The sequence below is a fragment of the Etheostoma cragini genome, chromosome 8 (genome assembly GCF_013103735.1).
Source record: "Etheostoma cragini isolate CJK2018 chromosome 8, CSU_Ecrag_1.0, whole genome shotgun sequence".
Lineage (NCBI taxonomy): Eukaryota > Metazoa > Chordata > Actinopteri > Perciformes > Percidae > Etheostoma > Etheostoma cragini.
The window spans coordinates 8,441,207-8,466,486 of NC_048414.1; the positions used below are offsets into that span (position 1 = coordinate 8,441,207).

The 25,280-nt window shown below is 40.6% G+C and overlaps 3 protein-coding genes across 5 annotated transcripts in view; 2 read left to right on the top strand and 1 right to left on the bottom strand.

Annotated features, from left to right (window-relative positions):
* The window catches only part of frmd4a (FERM domain containing 4A), a 99,701-nt gene extending 87,807 nt beyond the window's left edge, over positions 1-11,894 (bottom strand). Inside the window, exon 1 of the mRNA XM_034879849.1 lies at positions 11,581-11,894. Within this exon, the coding sequence (XP_034735740.1) occupies positions 11,581-11,625 (45 nt within the window). The 5' untranslated portion in view covers positions 11,626-11,894. The remainder of the gene's footprint in view (positions 1-11,580) is intronic.
* LOC117949535 (inosine-5'-monophosphate dehydrogenase 1a-like) lies at positions 383-25,190 on the top strand. 2 transcript variants are annotated; one of them, XM_034879856.1, is made up of 17 exons: positions 383-394; positions 18,704-19,001; positions 19,535-19,633; positions 20,250-20,298; positions 21,068-21,169; positions 21,346-21,420; positions 21,563-21,769; positions 21,914-22,001; positions 22,114-22,313; positions 22,878-22,968; positions 23,056-23,151; positions 23,282-23,425; positions 23,624-23,765; positions 23,865-24,008; positions 24,101-24,184; positions 24,389-24,405; positions 24,546-25,190. In XM_034879856.1, the coding sequence occupies exons 2-17, from the start codon at positions 18,766-18,768 to the stop codon at positions 24,647-24,649; spliced, it is 1,878 nt and encodes a 625-aa protein (XP_034735747.1). In that variant the 5' UTR covers positions 383-394; positions 18,704-18,765; the 3' UTR covers positions 24,650-25,190. The 2 variants fall into 2 exon arrangements, with proteins under 2 accessions (XP_034735747.1, XP_034735746.1); XM_034879855.1 differs by lacking the exon at positions 383-394 and having other exon boundaries at positions 18,156-19,001.
* On the top strand, positions 14,510-17,561 carry LOC117949536 (receptor-interacting serine/threonine-protein kinase 3-like). 2 transcript variants are annotated; one of them, XM_034879857.1, is made up of 11 exons: positions 14,510-14,637; positions 14,878-15,071; positions 15,180-15,528; positions 15,617-15,765; positions 15,869-15,918; positions 16,159-16,320; positions 16,477-16,559; positions 16,685-16,742; positions 16,828-16,920; positions 17,033-17,278; positions 17,370-17,561. In XM_034879857.1, exons 2-11 carry the CDS (start codon positions 14,917-14,919, stop codon positions 17,381-17,383), a joined length of 1,359 nt encoding a protein of 452 aa, XP_034735748.1. In that variant the 5' UTR covers positions 14,510-14,637; positions 14,878-14,916; the 3' UTR covers positions 17,384-17,561. The 2 variants fall into 2 exon arrangements, with proteins under 2 accessions (XP_034735748.1, XP_034735749.1); XM_034879858.1 differs by having other exon boundaries at positions 15,210-15,528.
* Positions 25,191-25,280: the final 90 nt, after the last annotated feature.

Consider the following 25,280-nt stretch of genomic DNA (forward strand, 5'->3'; position numbering starts at 1 on the left):
AGGCAGAAAGTGCCCAAAGAGAAATCTGGAGGGCATACTCACAAATGGGGAAGGAGATGAAACCATGCTTGATTCATATAGTTTGTTAGGCTTTGGCATCTCGAGTGTGATGCAGATGATAAACTTAACACAGAATAATATTATGTGCATGTTATTTGAATAATTTTGAAACCAGATGTGGTATAAAAAAAGAAGTGAGATGTGGCTTTGAAGCAATAGCCTACTTACATTGGCTGGTGTGCGTTTGCTGTTGGGTAATATATTATGCATTACAGAGGGGATTAGTGTGGCTAAAGTCATGTCATGTTTAAAATCAACAGCTCTGATATAAGTCATCAATCAGAGAGAGAGAGCGAGAGAGAGAGAACGAGAGAGAGAGTGTGTGTGTGTGTGTGTGTGTGTGTGTGTGTGTGTATGTTTCATTCAGTATTCCCTATTGACCTTGCTGCTCCCTGACCAGTGAGGCGTTGCACAAGGCTTTCAAGTAAGCAACTGCTCTTACCACCAGAAGAATTATCATCTAAAGATCAAGACAGAACAGACAGACACAATACACCTGCTTCAACACCCGGGGATCCAATAAACCTTGCAAAATTCATGGTGCGTCATTAAAAGCCCAAATAAGCACATTTTAGTATTTCCTTATGGATAGTATAAGACTTAATTTGGATCTGATTCAAAGGTCTTCATCTCCCTCTAGCGGCAGACAAGAGAAGCTACATGTAACAGTCTACTGCATGTGTCCTGCTCTTTCATCATCTTCCTTCCTTCATTACTCAACTGTGAATCACCTGAAAAATGTGTGTGGTGGTAATATTCCCGGTACTTTTCTGAATTCTGTCACAGCTCTGCTATCATGTTTCTGAACAGCTGATGTAAGTTGAAACTGTCTGCGAGCTTCTCCTGACAGTACGGTGATTTGTTGACTATGCAACAGCAAGCCGCGTGGTTATGACTCAATCTTTAGCCTATTTTTACAAAAACATCTGCTACGGAGTCATAAAGTGAGCTACAAGTTAATGGAGCCTTTTATACATTGTTGTGTTTCTTTAGAAATAAACAACGGACAAGTAAAAGTCTTTAAACGGTTCTGGTGTAAAGTTATTCACTGTCAAAGTGGCACCAAACTGAAGGGCAGTTAATGGAATGCTAACTGCAGGTGATTGCTTCGTAGCATTTAAATGGCGCCATGGGAGCTACGTTGAGAGAGGAGAGGCTTACTCCCTTGGTTTGCGGCCTGCGAGATTTTGCCTCAGGGGTGTGGTCGCAAAAACAACACAAAAGACCGCCCATAACACCGGCTGAGGTAGCTAGGTAGCATAAGTAGCTAGCTTGTATTTTGCTAGCAAGCTATCGGCTATGTAGCCTCGCTGCCTTGCTATGCTTACAAACAAAAATGCTACGTGGAAACATGCTAACCCCACTGACGTAGATGAACTAACGCTACACTACTGTAAGTTACTGTAAGTTTTTTTTTTAAATAACTGTCTCTACTCTGTTAAGCGACTTTTAGCTCGGGAAAAGCGCAATACAAATTCAATTTATTATTATTAAGTAGCTTACAATAAAATATCTAGTAAAACATCTTCTGATCAGTTTGTACAATGTGAGAATTTTACGTTTTTTTCTGTTTTATATAATTATTTGGATTTTGGACTGTTTTCTGACAAAACAAACACATCACCTTGGACTCTGAGAAAAATGTTCATAGCTATTTGATAGACCAAACGATGTATTGATTAATCCAAAGAACAATCAACAGATTAATCGATAATAAAAATAAGCTCTGTAATATTATTTTAAATACCTGGGGGAGGGGGGTTGTCATATATCAATTGATTGATTCATTTTGGTACTGAGCATCAAATTAAACATGAAAAATGATGTGCAAAAAGACAGCTGTTGTCAGGACAACCAAGGTCATACCTCTGTCTTTGAGAAACCCTACAATCTCCCTGCTTGTGGCTATGATCTTTACTATCAAAAATGAACTAGTGTAAACATTTTACTGTTCATTGTGGCACCGTGAATTATTCACAAACAGATGAGACAATAATGTGTTTCTCAATATTTAGCTGCACATGAATTCACATTTCTCAGAAACTCTGTTGTAACAGGATGTTGGTGTTCTGGTTTCACTGTTTCTGCACATGCTTTATTTCAGTAAAGCTAAATGGAAACAGTTGGTCATTCTCCTTTTCTACCATTTGTTATAAGCTAAGTCTCTACCGCACAAACAGACCAACACCTCCCCATCGACTATGTCTCTATTTGGGACACACGTACATATAAAATAATAAAATTCAAAATTTGTGCTTGTTTGGGTCTTTTCCAATTCAAATTTTAACAACAATAAGCAATTGTTAGAGACTTTTATGATCCTGATGGACAGTTCTGTGGTTCAAGAGAGGGAGAAGTGAAAGGGTGGGTAAGGGATTAAACAAAGCCCTTCCCTCGTTCTTATTTAGGAACTGGGTATCTTTTGGATTTAAACAATTCTAATTCTGATTCTGCGTCTTTAGTTTGTTTAGTGAAGCGTGAATATTGCAAATGTAGAAAGTGATTCACAGGTCATTTTGGCTTCCAATGGCTGTCTATCCTGTAAGTGGTGGTAACAAGACAGCTCTTCATAATGACATGGACCTGTTCTCTGTTAACTCACTGCATATGGAGAAAGGCAGCCCCACTGGGACCTGTGTCAACCAGAGTGTGAAATGTCAGAAGCGTGCATACACAGTTAGACACACACAAAACTATACACCTCCATATACACAAGCACACATCCATGGCAAAAGAAATACACACAAAGGCAAAGCAAGTGTACTTGGAAGCGAATAGAGATTGATCTTTCTACTCAGACATCTGCTCCGTCTCAGAGACAGATGGCGAGCCAATCAGACCGCCTGGTGCCTCTGCTACTCTCCGCCTTCCATGCCACCCTGCCGCCCCTCCCCTAAACCTGCATCGTGGCACACATGACAGGTGGCACCTTGCAAATGTGACACCGCCATTGCCCTGAAAAATAATTCATGTATTCATCATAGGGCTTAACAATTAATTGTTTTCAAATTGAAATCCAGATTTGAAAGAATGCAATTAGCAATTCGTTAAGGCCGTGATTAATCAAATGTGCAATATTAAGTGGAATGTTTGACGTAAAATTTGGTTTAATATTTTTTATTTCTCTTTTTATTACTACATTTACTGTTTTTTCACAAGATGAATGCTAGAATAATGTGACGGTACATATCACAGATTGTCACACATTTTCAGTGGATTTTTAATTTATTTTGAATTACTTTATTTAACATGATCATAGAAGGTGCAATATAATAGTGGCTTGATAAAGTTTACACACCCAGGCTAAAAAAAAACATCTTTTGGAAATTGATCTGAATACCTTAATTTAAAAAATTTAGGAAAATCCGAACTTTTAAGGACACAAATTTTCTTTGTAAATGAATAACGTATTGTAAACAAATAAATGTTCGGAGGGTATGTTATGATGGGGGTCTAATTTAATTCCACAGGCCAAGGGAACTTCATCAGGATGCATAGTATCCTGGATCCATGAAATACCTGGCCTTTAAAAATAAAAATGTGCCTGCCTCTATGGGAATTTAACACAGGGGTGTGTATACTTATGCCCCCTGTATTTTATGATATCCACAATCAGGCATAAAAAGCAGTAGACAGAGTACACTGACCACATCCTTTGCTTATAATGCAGCGCACCTATGTACCATACCCAGAGGCTTCAGGCCTCAGGTTCAGCCACGATTGATTAAACTGGAAAGTACTACGCTTATCATGTTTTGATGCTGCAAACCCGAGCAGAAAACCTTCATTTATTTACCCTGAAAGGTTCCACAGCAGATTGACCTTCTCAAGGGGACAGCCGTCAGATAAATGTCATATGCGGAGTTCGCTGTGGGCAATATCCTGCAAGCCAACTAAAATAAGATGGGAATCTCCTAAAGCCAGAACATGAATCCCATCTAAACATTTCTGTCTGTTTGTTCTGGAAGCAATGATTGGCTGCACCCACATATAGTAGGTCATGTGTGAGTACACGGGTAGTGTGTAAATGTATGAGTGTGTTTGGGCGAGAGAAGGAAAAAAATAAGTGTGTCTCTTTCTCGTGCTGCTGTTCCGTCAATGAAATGGCCAGTGTCTTACAGTGAATGCAAATACACATCTCAGCCCACGTTTATGCACAAACTCTTACACCATATCAAGCCAAGAATCAAATTATTAGTGAGCCTGGTTCTATCTGAGCAACTTCAACGCATTACAAGGCACCTGCATAGGTAGCCAGAACATAGATGGAGAGCCCTAATAAGCATTAGGATGAAGGCAGAGAGACAGAGCCCAGGGAATCACTGGCAGACTTTGATGAGCATCTGCCAGGGTACACAGGCTGGGTCACGTCGTGCTCGTTAATGCCCGTTTCATTAACTGCTTCCTCACATCACTCACACAAGATAAGCTCAGTTGATAACCTGGCTCACAGCCGGTCAGCCATTAGACGCACAAGGAACACTGACACACTCCACTGGACTGGGAGACTGCCGCATACATTAACATGCAGGAAGGGATGCCCTGTGCAGAGACACACACACACACACACACACACACACACACACACAAATAACCAGAGCTGAGCGAGCAGATACTCTGGTGAAGTCAATTAGAATTGAGGCGCCTTCACCTCTGCAGCTCATCAATAGTCCTTAAACAGGCTGCAGTGTAAACAGCACAGAAGATTTAATGGTATGCGCACACACAAACACACTCTCTCCAACTCCAACACTTATACATGTATGCATGTGGTGAGAAGTGAGAACCATTTCTCTTGTTTGTGCTACCTCTTGGCTACTCTAATTTATTCTCTCATTACATGTTTTTCTCTTCCTGTATCTGCCAACCCTTAAGACTGTGACCATGGGTGTAAATCTCATCTAACAGTTGGGGGTGGACAATAAACATAACATTTCTGAAGAGCATTTTTTGAAAGGCACAAAAATAATACAGCCTCAATTATACTTGTAGAGAATATGTGTACACAGAGGAATGCCTTAATACTGTCATTAGTGTAGCACGGAGACTGTACCATTATCCTTCTTTTCAGTGTTTTGCTTGATTCAATGAAAAAGCTGACTAAATTGACCAAATGATTATTCTTTAAAAACATTTTTTTAATTTTTAAGTTTGTAATCCAGCCACAGAAATACCATAAAACAAAATGACTTATTTTGAACTTATTTTGAAGTGACCCCATATAAAATAAATACAATGCTTTAGTACACTTGTTAAATTAGCTGATCATAATGTAAATTAGTGATCATCTGCTCACCCTGACAGCCACACACCTCCAAAAATATTAGCAAGGCTTAACACACTTACCCAAGTCTCAACCCCTGACTGTCCCTGGTCTCCCTGGTCTCCCTGTTCCTCAGCTATTTCTGCCTCCTTTGCCTGTGACATAGTGATATTTTTATTTCCATAAGCACCCATTCTTTTAAAGCTGTTACCAAAGAGTGATGATCTGAGGACTTATTGTACTTACTTTACCGTTTTGGTTTACTGAAAAAGTATCTTATGTCTGTTTTTCTTTTCTCTGTCATTTCATCTGGGCAACAACAACACACACTTTTAAAGTCAGATGTCTAATATGAGTTAAATTCATGGGTCCACCAAGGGGCCATATATAATTTTAAAATACCCTTGCATCCTCCACATAAATATTAGATTTTGTCTGGGACAGAGGATTTAACTGCCGCAGACCTAGTTATCTGCCACTTAACATCATACTGAGCCAAATCCAACCTGTAGATCTTCAATATTAACCCAAATATCAGTTCACACAACGGTAGGCTTATCGCCGTGTTAACGTTAGTTGTGGGTGCATTACCCAACGAGCTGTTTAACAAGCTAGGTAACGTTACATTATGTTACACTAACAAAGCGAACTTTTTTGTCATGACTTAATTACTCAGCATCAGTTCTACTTGAGAAGAGAACAACTTCATCGGAAGTTAATGTGAATAAATAGCCTTGAACGGTCTACTAGCTACATTTCACAACTAGCGTTACTACCACTGTGTTCTCTCATTCTATCCTGCAATCAACCAGAGCGGCCAGACTTGTGTGTAAAGCAGTGGACCAAACCATTGCGAGGCAAGGGAGGGGGGGGGACTATAAATGTTTCTAAACGTAAAAGGTATTTTGGGGGTTTGGATTGTTTTACTACTTACATAGATAGTTTAAGTACAAATAATTATGTTATTTACTAATAACTATGTTTTATTTCTATGGGGGTGGGTGGGATGGGTGGGACCCCTGCGATTTACGCCCATGGCCGATAACTGATAATCGGCCATCAGACAGTCTGGCGAGGTCAGTGACTCGGGTCTGTTTAGTGTGTTCCGCGTTGTTGTCCGTCGGACGGCGGCCTTCATTTTTTTCGACAATGTTCGGTCGGAACTAAGGCGGGCACTGCTGGCAGTCGGACTCAAATGACCAATCTGTGCTAACCTGGGAACGAGAAGCGGGATTAGCATGACTAGAGTTCTCAAACTCTGATGTAATCTTTAAACTGACCTTTGTCAATCTGAAGTGAAGACAGAGTCATCAACTGCATGGCCTATTTCTTGCTTAAAATGTTTTCAGAGACATGTTTCTTGAACTATTTTAGTAAAATATGAGATTGTATTCTGAACTAGCCGCCTTGACAGTCTGGCTTCGAATTTCCAGAGAAGCCAGACCCACGTGATGCGTTCGTCCAATCAGCTGCCGGTTTTCCTTTTTTGGGTGATATATACAGATTAGTGCCACCTGCTGTTTTTGAGACTTTTTTTTTTTCCTCACACAACAGACTTGATTTTTATTGTAGGCTAGGCATAGCCTCTCCAATAACACACCAACCTAATACTATTCATATTTATCACACAGCAACAAAAAGTTGCCAAGTGTTCAAAAAACAATGTTAATTTCTGTGTCTTAAACAGCAGATTGAACAACCAGGTGTGTCAAAGGCATTTTTTCCTGTTGTAACGTTAAAGTGTTTCTTTTCCCCTGCAGCATCGACAAAGCTTTAGTTAGCTGACATCAGCAGAACCAGCTCCTCGACATCACTCAAGCATGCCTGTTTTGCAGTCAGACTGCAGCTTTAGGAAATGCAGAACATTTTTCAGTTTTTTTATTTTTTTTTAGAGAAACAAGGAAACAAGCAAAGAGGGAAGTAGAGAGGAAAAAAAGACTTCTGTAGTAGAACAAAAACATAAAGTGGAAAGTAAAACAACTTCGGAAAAAAAAAACAGCAAGAATGAAACACCATCTGTGCTTCTCATTTATACTAATCACCCATAAGAATGTCAGGTCTAAACTGGTTAAGCAGGAGAACCTTGAGATTTTTTAAGTTCTGGCAGTAATATAAAGGTGGGTGTGTTTCTGTGTAGGCTATGTGTGCTTTTTTGTACAGGTCAGATGAGTTGTAGGTGTGGATTGCAGGTAGATTTAAAAGTCACACGTTGACTCAAAACATTTGATGATGTGACTGAATTTTTTTAGGATGTGAATTACTGAGTTACTGTACTAAATGTGCTTGCTCCAAGCAGCTCTCACAAAAAGTATCAAATACTAATTCCACAGTTACATACAGACACGCGCTTACACAAAACAGTATCTGCTTCTTTGCCTCGGCCATTGTAACAGAGCAGTAATCAATTATCTCAGTATGATGTCATTCTGCTAACCCTCCCCCATACTGTTCACCCGTGCATGTAAACTGGCTGCTCTATTGTTGTGTGCATCAGATAAGGACTGGAAACTACAATACTAATCTAATGTTGGAATATAATCTTCAAACACTGATAGTAACTTGTGTTTCGTTGTGTCAAGTTTTTAGAGATAAGCACTCATTTTGACATAGCTAATGCACATTGCAATTAAGTCACATGTACAGTACACACACACACACACACACATTTAGTACTTGACGTCATAGAGCAGTGATTTGATTACCGCTGAATGAATACTCTGGCTTGATCACACTGAGTCATCTGGTCTCGATCCTCATTTACAGAATAATTGAATGAGGGACAGTAATGAAGAGACATGGACACCAACATGAAGGGTAGCGCAAGGTCTTTGTTTTGGGTTTTCCTCTCTTTCTAAATGGTTCGTAGCTAGATGCTTGCCCAAGCATAAATAATATATCTCTTATCGAGTTATCAACATGACTTCACGACAGGCAAAGTTCAAGCCACATCTGTACAGTAGTATTTACTTTGCCAGGTGTGTGATGATGTCATCTACAACAAAGCATTTTTCATGCAGGAAACAGACATGTACAAGCTCTGAACATGTACACCGCTGTATCACTGTGACAGTGAAGCTGAGAGATGCTGAGAGCTCACTGTATGCAGAGCAGAACCCTCCAGCAATATGAAGATAATCCACTTAGCTTCTGTGTGTGTCAAGATAGCAACTTGGCCTGCTTTCTCTCAGCTGCATTCGCTGGGCCCAGTGTAACAGATAGCAAAATGCATATTGATCGACTGCCCCTGATTATGGAAAAAGACATTCCACTCTTACAGAACAAGAGATCTGCAAAAATAAAACAAGATGAGCCAGAGCAGAACAAGAGATGAACTCTGTTCCCATTTCTTTGACGGCCTCATCTCCGTCTCTAAACATGATTCCATGTGACACTTTATCAGCATGTGTTCAATTTATGGAAAATCCTGGATTCGCTGCATCAAAAAACTAAACTCTCTGACTGAAGCCTGTAAGATGTTTAGTCTGTGATTACTATATTGCCTATGCTCTTCTCTGCCCTAAAGAGTAGAGCTAATCGGCTCAGTGACGATCATGATGGTGGCAAAGACTATAGCTGTTCCAGTTCTGATTTAAATTATAATGATTCCTGCAACTACTGTAAGAGCGCACACGTTAGTTTTGACCCAAAGGAAATACTTGCATGTGATCACACATATCCAGTATTCAAAATAGACACAAGTCTTGTGCAGTAGTCACACATTTCACTTTAGGTGAAAGACAAAGCTAGAGGACACGTACAATCTCTGTAACAGAGATATCTGCCGTAAAGCTATAACATGTCCCACTGAGGTCAAATGATACCATCTACTTTGTGATCTACTCCAATATCAGATGACAGCATGTCTCTGTGCGTCTTGGCTGGAGACAGACTTGTTATTGATCTCTTTATCCTTCACTAAAACAGAAACCCATCCGAGCAGGCAGACAGCCCCCCATATGTTGGATATACAGTATATAAAAACATGGCCATATTTGATTAATCTATGAACATTGACATTTAGATGACATTTAAAAATGACTCTTTTGTCACTTCTCCCCCCCAGTCATTGTATTTTATTGATCTCACCCACTCATAACAATATTAAGATACTTGCCTGAATTTTCATATAATAGTCTCCTCCTTCTTGGCCCAGTCTCTTTAAGAAAGACATCAAACCATTTGGTTTTGTAGCTGAGCTTCTGTTAGTCTGGGCCAATCCCATTAGTGTCAGACCAATAAAGCCCAGAGGAGAACTAAAACACAATATACTGCATTTATTTAGTTGTTTCAGCTTGTAACAAGAACACTTAATTGTCCTGTTTGTGGTAACTGAATCAGGTCACTTCCTGTTGCTTGAGCTTGGTGATGTGTGTGAATGTTTGATGTGAGGGATGTGGATAATGTGTTGTGCCGTAGGTTTGAATTATGCTGAATTATGCTTAATAAAGATGGTCCTGCAATTACTGCTGGAGATAATCACTAAGTCACCTCAAATATTAATGCACACAGAGGCAAGAAGCATGATCAATGTTGATCTTGGCCCACCCACAAACACAATGCAACACACACAAACACAAACACACACACACACACACATACAGTACACACACACACAGACCTGCATGGACTCCCATTAATAATTCAAATAGGTTCAAGCCATGAAAATGTCAGCATGAATGCAGATGCTGTGGATTTTGTGAACAAATCACTGAGCACTGAAATTAGTTATCCAATGTCAACCTTGTTCAGCCTGTATTTATTGTAAAACAAAATTCAACACAGACCAGATTACTGTAAATCATGTTATTCCTTAGTATTGGTGAGCTAAACATCCACGAACAAGTCTTTGCCAAAGAAAACCCCAAAAACCAAAGCCAGGGATGTCCGTATCGACGTGTTTTTCTCATTGCCAAACAGCAAAGAGCGGATTGGAATTAATAATAATAAATGTAGAAATAACAATAGCTGTGCACACTGGCTCTAATCATGTGTGAAACAAAGTGAGATTCAAAAGTTGTGACAGTAAGCTAATTTTTTGTGAGCTGGGGTGATAGAAAGAAAATCTGGGGTGACAGCACAGTTGTCAGCTGTAACAGCAAGAGCACTTTTAAGGGGCCGCCTTCTATGGTAATGCTAACTTAAGCAGTGGCAGTGCAAAATATGTACTCTTCTCCCATCCCACCCTGCTCCTTTTACTGCTGCCTCTGCCCTGAGTGGGGTGCATGGCCTATCGCCATAGTAACAGACAGCCATGACAGGTGGAGATAGCAGGTAGTGCGGCGATGCATGACTCCCCCTGGGACTGCAGAATGCCAACACTATAGACTGAGAATAAACAGAACAAGCTCTCATATACAAAGTACACCCTGCATACAGGATGTACTTTTGATTCATTGAAGGTAATCATGAGAAGGGTCCATGTCTTATCTGTTTTTTACACATGCAGCAAAACCACCCTGCCATGGTTTCACTGTGCAACCGGACAGAGCTGAGAGAGGAGGTCATTGGATTTACGCATGCTGTGTGCTTCTATTTCCTCGCTCTCTATGGGAAGATCTGAACCCGACCAAGCCAAGCCAATCTGTTTCATGTCAATGAGGGAAAGGGTTCTGCACTAACAACAACATCCAAATCCTCTGTTATGTCCTGCAGAAAATCTTTTGTTTTTCTATATTGTGTAGTCCTAATTGAATTGATTTAGTCTTAAAGGTAGGAAATGATTGCATGCTACTAATAATCTCTCACGCGGATGCACGCACAAACGCACATCTTAAGCAACTTATACACATGCACTGCATGCACACACACGCCATTTTCACACTAAAACATATTAAATGACATCTGTCGCAGACATGCACAGACACCATGTTCAGCACCACATGCCAATGCCTGCAGTAGTCTGTGAGGGATTTCTTCCACACCTCACCACTGCAGTAGTTGAACACGTGGAGGAGTTAGACAAAAGCTAGAGTTTTCTGAGTTGGATGCTAAAGACAACCATTTCTTCAGTATGGAGAGAGGCTTTAGAGCCTCACTAGGAAGTTATTGGAAGATTTCAGGCTTGTGGATGGTAGTAAAGGGGAGGAGCAAACAAGCAACATCCCTTTTAATGAGATAACAGCTCACCTACTGCATTAGTGGCTCAGTGAACATTTGCCATAAGGACAGAGTGATGAGAGAAAGCCACAGCAGCGAAAGAAACGAACAAAGACAGACAGTAGACAGCGCTGACAATAATAAACCGCTCCGAGACTCACCATGAGCAAACACACGGCTGATTCAGGCATAAGTTGGACAGCCATGTTGGGATCCTTCTATAGTTTCTTGTGAAAAGGGAACGTTGCCGATTTCCTGAAGCGTCTCTCTTCGTTATCCTCCTTTTATTCTCGGTCTTCACCTAGGATGCAAGCTTACCACTGTCCAGACGAAGTCCTTTGACTGTCCTTAACCACCTCCCTCTGTCTCTGAGTCAGTGCGGCAGATAGCCTCTGGTCTCTGATTGTGATGCCACAGTCCCTGGAGAGCCTGTGACTCCCCAGTCTCTCTGCGACTCTTCAGACTGAGCAAAAAGCAATCCTCCTTCTTCCAGTTCTTTGATCCGAGAGCAGGGCAGACATCCCCCCCACTCCCCCTTTCACTTTTAAAACACTCCCCGAAGACCCCACGCCCACCTCCCCCAAACCCCTCTGACTCGAGCGCCTCTTGCTAAATGCTCCCCTCCCTCTGTTGCTGCCTTCTGCCTCTCTTTTTTAGTCTACTCTCCTCACAACACAAAGCACATCCAGGCGTGCATGTGGGTTTTCGGTCTATTCTCTTTTTCCTGAGGCTGTCCTGTTACCGCTCCACAGGATGTAACCTGCATCAGGGATGCTACCCAGTCTTAAGCACCTCTCCACTGTGGTGGGAAAGACAGACGCTCACCTCAGCTCTCCACTCAGACATCCAGCGCAGAGAGATCTCCTTTAGGCTGATCCCCTGCCTCATATATCATCAGCATGAGCCAATGGCAGAGAAGGAAGCAAATAAAGGAGAGTATTATAGACAGTTTCAAAAGGGCAAGAGGATGAGGTGAAAGGCAGCCACGAGGACAGATATGTAGTGGAGATAACAGCTACTGGTAGGAGAGGTCCACACTGCACTGAGCGTAAATGAGGGTGTGTGGAGAAGAGGGAGGGGAGAGAGCGATGGAAATGCAGAGAGCGAGAGCAGACCGCGCCTATCAACGCCGGCCAAAACAGCAAGGCAAAACGGGAGGTGTGTAAATACACCTCAGCTTGCTTAATGAACAGAGTGTGCATGTGTGACATATGATTTGCATCCATAGTAGCTGTCATGTTGACAGACACCTGTGCTCCAGACTGTCAATTTTCTTTTTAGAGCAGTGTTTGGCATTCATAATCTAGACTGTAAACAGTCTTAGCATGGCTTGTGTCTTGTGTGTGCATGAGAGAGCCTGCATGGATGCGAGAAAAAAAAGTAATGAGAGGAAGATTCTTGAGAGAAGGTCAGAAGTCATGTAACCGTAGGAAAAAAAAAAAATCTGTAGCTGGAGAGAAGGCTCAAGGCTCAGTGCAATCAAGTAGGACCAGCTCATCTTCTTTGTGAGCAAATATATGCACACACATGATTGTGGTTGGGTGTACAGTTGGGTACATTATCCAATCATTTTGCTTAAATGATTTAACAATTTAAGAAAAAAAATGTTTTACAAATATTTTTCTCAAAAGAACCAGTTGAAACTTGTTCCATTGCATATATTTATACCTGCAAGATTCTACTGTATGTGAGTGGGTTACTTTTTTAAAGAGCCCCTCCAATGAAAATCTAATTTTGAACTGTCAACATGTCTTTAAATGTCAACATGTCCATATTTTGTATGACATGAGTGCAAAAAGCAGTGAACCTCTCAAAAACATAAAAAGTCTCAAAAGCATAAGAGATAAAGATATTAACCCCACTAACTTGCAAGGGGTTTTCTATATCATTAGCTCAAAGCTAGGGTGAAATGAGGACTATTTGAGGAGAAGCCAGGTACGTATGTGTATTTTGCAAGCTAAATTTCACTTTTTTCAAAACAAAGGCTGAGACATACGCTGTGTCAGCCACGGCCAGTTACAAGCTAACAAGCTAACAAACAAGCTAAACAAATCAAAGATGCTAACTACTTACCATTCTGATGCGTCTACTAGTCGCCGATTTTGGTGCACAACAGACTCCTCATCTGAGTCTGTGTCTGACTGAGACCCAAACATGCATGACTGAATCTCTCCAGCGTTTCTAGCCATCTTGATGGCAGGGAGCAATGCCAGATTCATGATTTCTCAATAAGGGGGAATGAGTAGATGCGTTTCAAACCCCTTTGAAGCACAGCTACTCATGTACTTTGGCTTAGTTTTTATTTTTTACGTAGGGAAACCATGTAAAACAAAATATTAATCACAGCAGAGTATTTTAACAAGCATTTTAAATGTGTCTGATGATGAGAGATCACATGTTTATTCTTCATCTATTTTAAAGCCCACTCAGTTGTGACTGCTATAAACAATGAAGTCTCAGTCACAGTAAAGCTTCCTTTCTATCGGCTGGATCGCACACAGAGTGCAGCAAGCATGTAATAGATGGAAGGAGATTGTCACATCTCTAATAATAATTTTTCCACCACATCCCCACCCCATTCAAATAACACATAGGCCTGAAAAAAAAAAACAGTGCCCCTCCTAACTTCCTCTTACAGTGCATGCTTTATGTATCCTTAAGGAAGTTAAAATATGTATCACATCATTTTTTATAGCCACCATAAAAAAATAGTAACAAAACGGAACAATATTCCAGTTTGTTTTTCACCACATAAAAATCAGTAATGGTGAAAGGTATAATGATGTTGTATGTTATTTAAGTCCTTTAATCATAATTTTTTTTGTTGGTGTGTGATATGAGCAACACGTTCTTGCCAATCCCTGAAATAAAAATGCCGATCAAACATTAAAAAATTTGCACAATTGTGTCAAAATCCTTTTCACCTTTTTCATTCATTTTTATATATCATTCTACACATCAGTCTTCACAACAGTAAATATGACACACTCCATTTACAACACCTGTAGCCATATATGTACAGATGTTGCGCAAGTTAAGCTCTCTTTACCCCAGCCACCCTCGTTTGCCCCAGGAAACTCCTCCCCTCTGCTTCAGATGCTGGCTGGTTAGAGAGAAAAAAACAGGAAATATGAACGTATCCACTGTACTTGTTTGCCACAACTTTCGTATTAACTAATTCTTGAATCTTAATGTAACCACGCATGAGGAAACACATGGTGAGTAGAAGCCACCTTTTTATAAAGAAACATGAACAAAACATAAGGAACATTGAAATTGTTGTCACTGTCTTCAAAACCAAAAGTTGCTTTTAAACTAATGTGGTGCTAAAAGCAAGGACACAGCATAAGCAGTAATTACAACATAGTGTATAAAAACAAATATCTAAACAGCTATTGTTGGACTTTTTTTAATCTTTAGCAGCTTTGTTTTAAAATTATTTTCACGTTTTTGAATAGATTAGCAGTTGCAGTTGTTTTACCTGATTTCAGCAGGAGATGGCACTGCCAAGCCAGAAGACTGAGCTAGTCAGGGACACAAGCTTGGACGATTGGGAGTTAGTTGGCTCTGGGGGATTCGGCTGTGTCTACAAGGCCAGGCACAAGGACTGGGGAATTTATGTGGCCATAAAGATACTTCATAAGGGTGTTCGGTAAATAACTCTGTAACCTTGAAATACTTTGATCAAACGAATAATGCATGCACGTTTTAAATTAAAATTTACCAAGTGAGTGTCTCTTTACCTTTTTTTTTTTTTTAGATCTTGCAACAATCATCTACATCATTCCAGCCCCTTAACAAAACTTTGTGTTGAAGCTAATCATATGGATGAGGCTGCCAGTGAGTTTGTACTGAGGCGCTATGGAACTTATCAGGGATATCTGTCTGGTAAAGAAACATCCATGCAACATGGACTAGTGATGGAGTTCATGAGAAAAGGGTCTGTTGAGTCCCTGCAGGAAGAACTCTCTGGCCCTCCGCCGTGGCCCCTGGCCTTCCGCTTGGCCCATCAAGTAGCTCTAGGCATGACTTTCCTCCATTCAAAGAACCTTGTGCACGGCGACCTAAAGCCAAGTAATGTACTGCTTAATGTGGACCTCAACGCCAAGGTAGAATGCCATCAACCTAAACTCTTATGTAGATATTAAGCCAATGTAATTGTATGTTTGATATAATGTTTCGCTTATTTCTCTGTAGCTGGCAGACTTTGGTCTGTCCAGAGTTTCAACCAGTGCTTCAAACAGCAGCAGGGAAACAACAGGGGTGATTGAAGGCTCATACAAGTACATGCCTCCCGAGGCTTTTGAAGCATCATACGAACCTGTCCGTGCCTTTGACAGATACAGGTTGGACATAACATAGAATCCTACTGCCTATATAGAAACCCTTAACAGCATCACATCAACCACTGAAACTGCTACTGAAAAAGTCTTTCTCCCTCTTGATCAGCTATGGTATCCTGCTCTGGTCCATTCTTATGGGTAAAGAGCCCTATCCATGTAGGTATAGTTTATTTTATTGTCCTAATATTTGCCACTAAATTGCATTTCTTTTTTGACACTTCAATTTTCCAATATGTTATCCAATGAAATCACATTTTGCCATCTATTTTCTCCTCTGTGCCAAACTCTCTGTGCTAAACTAAGCACAGGGTAAGTGCAGGACTGTATATGTCCAGCTCCCACTCTCCGTGTTCGCATGTTTTGATGCTTGTCTTCATTGTATCACATGTTCTTTAGGGGCTGATTATACTCATGTGAAACTGAGGATCCCTGAAGGAGACAGACCTTGCTGTAAGGAAATTGACAAGATGAAGCTGAAGGTAGAGGGGTTGGAAGCACTGGTTGACCTCATGAAGAGGTGCTGGGATGAAAGTCCCTCGAAGAGGCCTACCTTTAAAGGTGAACATTTGTTATCGTTGTCACCAAATTAGAACATTTTCTACTCTAAACTATATACGTCAAGCAATCAAGCTTAGAATCCTTGTTGACTAGCTTGACACATACTGTACGCTACGTATAAATATATAATAAATTAAAACTTTGTTTCTGTTTTAGAGTGCTTTGAAGTAACTGAGAACATATTCTCAAAGCACGAGAAGGGAATTCATATGGTGGTCGGTGAGGTCTTGACAAAACTGGTACAACTAATTTCAGAAAATGAAGTATAGTGCAGATTAATCATGATATATAATTTAAGAGGAAGACTTTGAACTGTTTTTTTTCCTTCTCTAATATATAATATCTTCTCCCTGTTGTACTTCAGGAGTCACCAAACAGTTATCTATCAAGCTGGGCTTCCAATGTTCCTCCTCAGACACCAGGTAGATTGTTTAATACTGATAGTGGGTCAGGCGAGCGTCTCCTCATGAGTTATTCATCTAACATGATGCTTCTTTCTCTTTTCAGAACAGTCAGAGCCAAATGATACTGTTGATTTTGACTTTCGCAAACAGGACTCTGTCAGTGGTTCTACTAAAATAATGAGTAATGAAGATAAAGGTGAGTATTTCTGTCATTTCATGTGATGAAAAATCTGTTTCAATCACATTAAGTCCTATTGATAATTTAATTTCACTTTTTGTGTTCATTCTTTTTATATTTTTCGAAACAGCAAAATTTGTTGACAAGAACAGGGCCAAGTTGATTCAAAACGTTACAGAGGTAATGGCAATAACAAAGGAGCTTGGAGAGATGGTCCACCCTGAAGCCTACTTATGTGTTGAAGATAAGCAGAAAACAACGCAGGATAAAATGAGAGTGCTTTATAGCAGGACACTTCGTTCAGGAGGGGTAGCGGTCAAAGCAGCCTTCTACGACGCCCTCAAAAAACATCATCCCAAACTAGTGGAGAGGCTCGGTAGGATTTCCTTCTGTTAAAATGATCAAACATTGCAGTTAAATCTATAACATGCTATCCAAAGTTTTAAGTTCACTTTCTTTTCCCTCAGGTGGCTATTTTTAAGGAATTTGTGGCCTTCCTGCATTTCCTGCAGGTGAAAAACTTTCTTGCCTCTCCCGCTTCGCTCTCATTTTTTATGAAAAAATCGTATATTTGATTCCTTTGTATAATGTAATTTTTTTAGATGTTTTTTATATTTCACTAATAAACATATTGTTTCACAAAAGAAAGAAATTGAGTTCTCGCTTTCTCCTTTTCAGCTCAGAAAGTAACATGGTGAGGTTTGTAGGGGCTATGGCTCAAGTATCAGCAACAAACAAGTTTGCCATTGTTAGCATTATGATTAGGGATGTTGCTTGATTCCTCCAGCAGAAAGAGAGAGAGAGAAAGAGAGAGAGAGAGAGAGAGAGAGAGAGAGAGACATGGTAAGAGGCTTTTCTAGTACAATCCCTCAGTAACTGTCACAAGCAGTCAATCAGTCACCTGCAGATGATGGTGTTGAGGGCTTCTCATAGACCGTATATATATTTAACGGTCTATGGGGCTTCTCCGGTAACAGAGTTACTCTGCTTTCTCAGTTTAATTTACAAGTGTGCTGTATACTACTGTACTCTCACTGTGAACATCGGCCCAAACAGGGAACGGATGAAGACAAAACAACAACAACAAACCTTAATACCATTGTAATCCTCCAAGGTGAAAGTGTGTTTAAGTGTCATCTTGACCCATCCTTCTCTTCCTCAGTCCTACTGCATCACTCCACCCTATACACCCATCTCACCCCACCCCATCCTGCATTAATGCTCCCAATCCTCTTTGTGGGAGTGTGACGTCTGCTACTGTCAGAAACAGAGTTAAGCTCAGCAGGCACCGGGAGAACAGAGTGAAGAGAAGCTCCACAGATATCCAAGCAGCAGCACATTCTGGGTCTCCAAGGGGACGAATCTCTGCCACTTAAGCAAGACCTGACTCTCCTCCCTAGCGGCTGTTTGTGTCTCCAGCCATAGGGGATATTCATGGATTTCTAAATTTGGTGTGACAAGATAGTTGACTTTGGCAACAGGTTCGCCAAAAAACTCTGTGCCCCTAGCTGAGGGCCTTACCAGCCTCCAACTCCAGGAATGAGAGCTGACACATTGGAATACAAACTCTTCTCAGGGCAAACAACGTTGCTGCTGCATCTGCAGTTTTTAGATTTTTTTTCACAAATTCTGGCCATTTTGGTTTAACTGCTGCACTGTCCACAAAACAGACGGCAAATAGCTTCCTCCAGTGTCAGGTGTGTCTGAAAGGTGTTTGTGTGAACATGCACTCAAAGCATTAGGAGTTTATGAGTGCTATGTGTGGGAGTTGCTGGAGTCACTGTTTAATTGGAGTGTGAGGGTGTGTGTGTGTGTGTGAGGTGGTGGGGCCCTGTGGAGGTTGTAGCCCTGGATTTCTTAGAGATGGAGGGTCATGGTTATGAACGCTTTGGAGATGGGGAGAGGGACACTTACCAAATTGACTACCGGAGAATTGTAGGGGACATGGAACCAGCACGACCTCGCATCTCAAACAGAGATGGGGAACAACCTCACCCCTACGGGGCCCATGTCCACCCAGTGCCACATGGACATGGGCATGAGACTGCAGCCCAGCGATACAGCGCTACACGTATCCAAGCTGGCTATGAACCAGAGAGGTCAGTCTCATACTTTTACTCGGTCTGTCACCACACTTCGTATACTGTCAGGTCATGCCCATCTCTGCTTAGCAGAAGTGATTGTGTGAAGCGTTATAATGTCTATCTCTGGCAGCAACTGAGATGTTTACGCTTTCTAGCCTAATTGGTCATGCACTTTTACAAACCCCTTTATCAGCTTCCTGGGCAGCCAACCAATCCTCTTATCTGTTGCATTGCCGTCATAGGTGTATAGAAAGAGTATCCAAAGAACAGGATGGATTCCTTTTGTTAGCGTTTCCAGTCCAACATTTGTTGTAGGATCTGGCTACGTGTTTAAGAATACACAATTAACACAATTAACTCTATGGTGCTGTGAAGGACATGATAGAAATAAGTGTCACCTGTTCATTGTCTTATCTTTACATACTTGTATTAATAATAATATTAATAATATTATGTATTTAATAATATGTATTAAATACATAACAGACCCTGCATTTCATATTTCCAGTTACATCATGTCTGCATGTGTGTGTGCTTTTGTACGTCAGCATGGCAGACTACTTGATCAGCGGAGGCACAGGTTATGTTCCTGAAGATGGATTGACAGCACAACAACTCTTTGCTATTGGCGATGGGCTTACATATAAGTAAGAAATGTTTGCACAAATACATTTTACCGGCATTTTACCGGCAACTCATTTTATGGTATTTAACTCTTAACAGACTGAAACGGAAGTACATGCACACATAGTATACATGCATGTGCACTCACAGAAGCACACATTCTGGTTATGCAATGTCTTCCATTAAACGTTTAGCAACATCAGTGATAATACACCGGCTCGGGTTTTAGAGTTTTATATGGAGGATTACAATGAGTAATATTACTTTCAAGGATGACTCGGAGTGGTGGCATGGACATTAAAAACTGTTGGTGTGTTTGTTTGTGTGTTTGGACTTATCAGTGTGTTAATGGGTGGCACGGTGTAGTTTCCTTAATGGAGGCTATATGCAGGGTTTATAAATGCAGAACATTTCAGTGGGTTGAAAGGCAGACAGATTATGTCTGCTCACTGTCAGCTAAGTTTAAAAGACTGCTGCTTTGTAGGAATGTAACATGCTAAATGGTTCACATAAAACAACTTAAGCTACACGATCCTTGTTTATGGTGATAGCAATATTGACCATTCATTTAATTTCTGTCATACTTTCCCAGTTCCAATGTGAAACGTTTACCTCTGTCTATTTTGTCTCTCCTTTCAGTGACTTCTTGATCCTCCCTGGTTTCATAGATTTTACTTCTGAAGAGGTGGTGCGTATCATAACACAGTCCAGCATATTTACACGCCACAGACTGCACACTGTTCCCTGGTGCACAGTTTATTGTTGTTATTCTTTTGTGGGTGATGCACAAAGAACAATTTATTTGGACCAAGGAACAGTTGCATGTATTTTTCAACTTGTCAACTTGTCCTTGACCTCAATAAAAAAACAAATTTTTGCTGATATTTAATATTCTTGACAGATCTTTGTTATGTTCCTTGGAGCATAAGGTTGTTTATTTGGCTTGCATTGTTTTTGTCTTTGCAAGCTCTGCTGGGAAATTAAATTAATTTCATGACTGGGTCACATGTGTTATTGCTGGATAGGTGTTCAAACAGACAAACAAACACACACACACACGCACACACACACACACACACACACACCCATGCACGCACTTACGCACACACACAAACACACACACACACACACACACACACAAACACACACACACACACACACACACACGCACACATACAAACACATTCATCCAACACTCAGCAAGTAAATTGCACAAGTTGGCCTCTTAGTTGGCCTCACAGTTGGTCTGTGTATGGCTCTAATCTGCCCAGTTTGGCTTTTAGGCTCTAAAATAAAAAATAAACCTTAACATTTGGTCAACAAATGTGCAGCTCCAGCATTGTAGGGAAGATTTTTTTAATGTCATGTCGTTTTAGATTAACTTTTATATGTGTGTTTATCGGTGGTTTTAGGATCACAAGATGATGCTTTTCTTCCCAAATGCACTCCATTTTTAGGATCTAACCTCTGCATTGACAAGAAAGATTACTCTGAAGACACCTCTTATTTCATCTCCCATGGATACAGTCACAGAGTCATCCATGGCCATCGCCATGGCTGTGAGTACAAGCACAGCACCAACTTTCACACACCAAATCTGATTGTTTCCTCAGCTTAGCATCATCCTGTTCCACAGACTATGCCAGGTGTACAAGCAGAATGGATAGGTTTTCAGTTTTTATTTGATTCATCAATGATTTCTTTTCTCTCATTTCCCTGGTTGGCTGGGCTGAAGTTGATGGGTGGGATTGGAATAATTCATCATAACTGTACTGCTGAGTTCCAGGCCAACGAGGTGCGCAAAGTCAAGGTACGATGGACAACAAAGTCAACAAAGACTTACAGAGATTTTAATCAGTGACACTGCACCACAAAAGCTGTCACAAAAAGATGAAAACAATATATAATAATGGCCTATAATCATTTGACACTTATTATTTTTTTTTTGTCAGAAATTTGAGCAGGGCTTTATTACAGACCCAGTGGTGATGAGTCCCCGACACACAGTTGGGGACGTGTTTGAGGCAAAGACACGCCATGGTTTCTCTGGGATCCCTGTTACAGAGACCGGAAAGATGGGCAGCAAGCTGGTCGGCATTGTCACTTCCAGAGACATTGACTTTCTGTCTGAGAAGGACCATGACAGACCCCTGGAGGAGGTCTGTGTATAGCTGATGTGTTAATGTTTGCATGTGTGTAAAAACATAATCTATGCAGACAACATATGCTGTCACATAAATTGGTGGTATGGTGGCACACTTGCACTTTGCTCTTTGAATCAATTAAAACTCTCTTTGATTCAGGCAATGACCAAAAGGGAAGATTTGGTTGTTGCACCTGCTGGAGTCACACTAAAAGAGGCGAATGACATACTGCAACGTAGCAAAAAAGGTGAATCCGTGAAGCAGGTCCCGCTACCACAGAGCAAACTTAACCAGCACTTGAACTCAGAAACTTACTTTCTCTTATTTTTGTCGCTCATTTTACACTTTGACTCTCTTAGGGAAGCTCCCCATAGTCAATGACAGTGATGAGCTGGTTGCCATTATTGCTAGGACTGACTTGAAGAAGAACAGAGATTATCCTCTGGCTTCCAAAGACTCCCGCAAACAACTACTGTGTGGTGCTGCTATCGGCACGAGGGAAGACGACAAGTACAGACTGGAGCTCCTCATGCAAGCTGGGGTGGATGTCGTAGTCCTGGTAGGTCTTGACTGTGATCTGATGAGGCTTTTGGTTAGTTAGCAATTTGATTTTGATTTCAAAGCACAAAACAATCCTAAGCACATACACATTAGCTAAGAAGATGATGATGATGATGATGATGATGATATGCAAATATACTGCACATATATATATATATATATATATATATATATATATATATATATATATATATATATATATATATATATATATATATATATATATATATATATATATATATATATATTTATTTATAGCACTTACATGTTGCACACACATGTGTCTCTTTGTACATGTGTCTCCCTTATACTAGAGTCCAGCTGTTTGGGGTCTGTGCCTTCATGGTTGAAAGCACTTATTAGAAGTCACTTTGGATTAAAGCATTGGCTAAATTGCATGTAATGTAATGTGATGTAACAGTCAACGCTAATGGTGGCTTTGTAGTTTATTTTTATTCTATTAAACTTAAACTGTTATAATTCACATATTTACTGTTTTAAATCAAAGATCCAGTAGGTGCTTCACCTCTAATTGAAACTATTTCACTTTTTTGGATAACAGGATTCCTCCCAGGGAAACTCAGTGTATCAAATCAACATGATAAACTACATCAAACAGAAATATAATGATCTGCAGGTGGTTGGAGGAAATGGTAAGCTCTATTCCTGTAACAGAGCATTATTGTTTTTACTCATGTCTCCCACATTGAGCTCTTGTCTGTGCGTCTGTCTCCCTTTAGTGGTGACAGCTGCTCAGGCCAAAAACCTCATAGATGCTGGTGTGGATGCCCTGAGGGTGGGCATGGGGTGTGGCTCTATCTGTATCACCCAGGAAGGTATGATCAGGAATGCAGTACTGTGAGCAGCTGCTAGTTTAAGATTTGCTTAAAGTCAACAAAACAGCAAATTAGTTCACAATTGATAAAGCAGGCATTTGCTATAAATTATTATGCTCTTGCTCCTCAGTGATGGCATGTGGACGACCCCAAGGTACATCGGTGTACAAGGTTGCAGAGTATGCCCGACGTTTTGGAGTGCCAGTAATTGCTGATGGAGGCATTCAGACCGTTGGACATGTGGTGAAGGCTCTGGCCCTTGGGGCATCTACAGGTAGAATTATGTTCTCCTGTTTCCTCACGGCTTGCAGTTTTGTGATTAACACATGGATCATTCAGTAGACACTTATGCGTAATGACATATTCTTTTTCCAAATAAAAGAAGTGTAGTCTTTTTGCCCATGCTTGTTGTCCTTTGCGCACAGCATAACAGCACATGACATTGTTGTCCCCTCATATTTCTGCCCCTTAGTGATGATGGGGTCATTGCTCGCGGCAACCACTGAAGCTCCAGGAGAATATTTCTTTTCAGATGGTGTCCGTCTGAAAAAGTACAGAGGAATGGGCTCCTTGGATGCCATGGAGAAAAATAACAGTCAAAAACGCTACTTTAGGTGAGGGAGTGGAGTTACAGAGGTCTTTTGAAAAATGTATGATCATTTAATGTCACGGTGAACCATTTATCTTTTACCCTGTGTGGATTGGGTTCCCAGCGAGGGAGATAAGGTGAAGGTGGCTCAAGGTGTCTCAGGATCAGTACAAGATAAAGGCTCCATCCATAAGTTTGCTCCATATCTCATTGCTGGTATCCAACACGGCTGTCAGGACATAGGAGCCAAGAGTTTGTCCATTTTACGGTAAGTATGAAATAGTTTGTGTGTTCGTGTATGTGTGTGTGTTTATATTGTATTAAGGACTTTTGATTATGAGCTGTGCGTCTTTGCACTAGGTCGATGATGTACTCTGGAGAGCTGAAGTTTGAAAAGAGAACCATGTCTGCTCAGATGGAGGGAGGAGTCCACGGCCTCCACTCGTGAGTCTGACCTCTGACCCCTAACCCCCGGTTTCTGATCTTTTCTCCTCTACAAACCTTTTCTTCCTACATGTGCACTAACAATGTGTGTCTAAGCTTTACTGATCTTCAGAAACCTTTCACTACCAAATGGAATTTACCTGTACTCAGTGGCATCAAAGTGTCTTCTCTCTTCTTCTTTTCTTACCCATGCTATCACTTTAGATATTCTTTTGTGCCATGTAAGTACGTCCATGTGGTTATCACAACTTCATCTTCTTCTTTTATCTATTCATCTCCATCCGAGATAGCATTCACAGCAACACACAAAAATACTTTTCACACACTCTTCTTTTTCTTTCAATTGTTGTTTCACGCTTAGTTACGAGAAGCGACTTTACTGAGGCTGGAGGGAGAGGAAACACTCGAACAGGACCAAATGTCCCGACCCCAGCAGCTACCAGCAGAAGCATCGGGCATATGTGATCAAACTACAAACACAAAGCTGTCGTTGCTATACAACACACACACACACACACACACACACAAAAAAAAACACTGAAATCTGACGTTGCTTTTGTGTGTCCTTCCACCCTTTTCTTGTCCAATCTTGATCCCTTTGAAAGATTGACAAAACAATACACTTTTAAATGAATTTAAAATTTAAATTTGAAATGCAGTCACATCCACACAGAACTCCTAAACTGTCCACTGTGGCCACGGTGCAATAATGGAATTATTCAGGCTGATCCCTTTCAACAAGCAAACAGATGTAACTAATTACTTTACAATAGGCTTATCATTGCTGGTGTAACAAGAGGACCATCTCCTTGTAGGCCTCAGAATTTTACCCTGATAAAGGAGAGTATACAACAAACGTTGCAGAGATGCAGCACTATATTTCCATGTAATATATCACACAAGATACTAATTAGGCAGTTAGACATTTAATTTGCAGAATAAAAGATACATAACAAAACACAGCAAGTCTTTAGCATAATGTTTAAATGTTCAACATTTTATTTCACAAAAAGAGGAAAGTAACACAAGTTACATAATTTAGTTTTCTGCTGATACTTTGTGTATAAAGCTCACAGAGCCAGGCGGAAACACTTCT

Excerpts from the sequence above, each read along its gene's own strand:
- LOC117949536 (XM_034879857.1), top strand. The coding sequence starts at position 14,917 with ATGGCACTGCCAAGCCAGAAGACTGAGCTAGTCAGGGACACAAGCTTG. Across the intron at positions 16,321-16,476 it reads GAAGAGGCCTACCTTTAAAG|AGTGCTTTGAAGTAACTGAG; the intron begins GTGAACATTTGT and ends TTTCTGTTTTAG. Across the intron at positions 16,560-16,684 it reads GTGAGGTCTTGACAAAACTG|GAGTCACCAAACAGTTATCT; the intron begins GTACAACTAATT and ends GTTGTACTTCAG.
- LOC117949535 (XM_034879856.1), top strand. The coding sequence starts at position 18,766 with ATGGAGGGTCATGGTTATGAACGCTTTGGAGATGGGGAGAGGGACACT. Across the intron at positions 20,299-21,067 it reads ATTTTACTTCTGAAGAGGTG|GATCTAACCTCTGCATTGAC; the intron begins GTGCGTATCATA and ends CTCCATTTTTAG. Across the intron at positions 22,969-23,055 it reads GCAGGTGGTTGGAGGAAATG|TGGTGACAGCTGCTCAGGCC; the intron begins GTAAGCTCTATT and ends GTCTCCCTTTAG.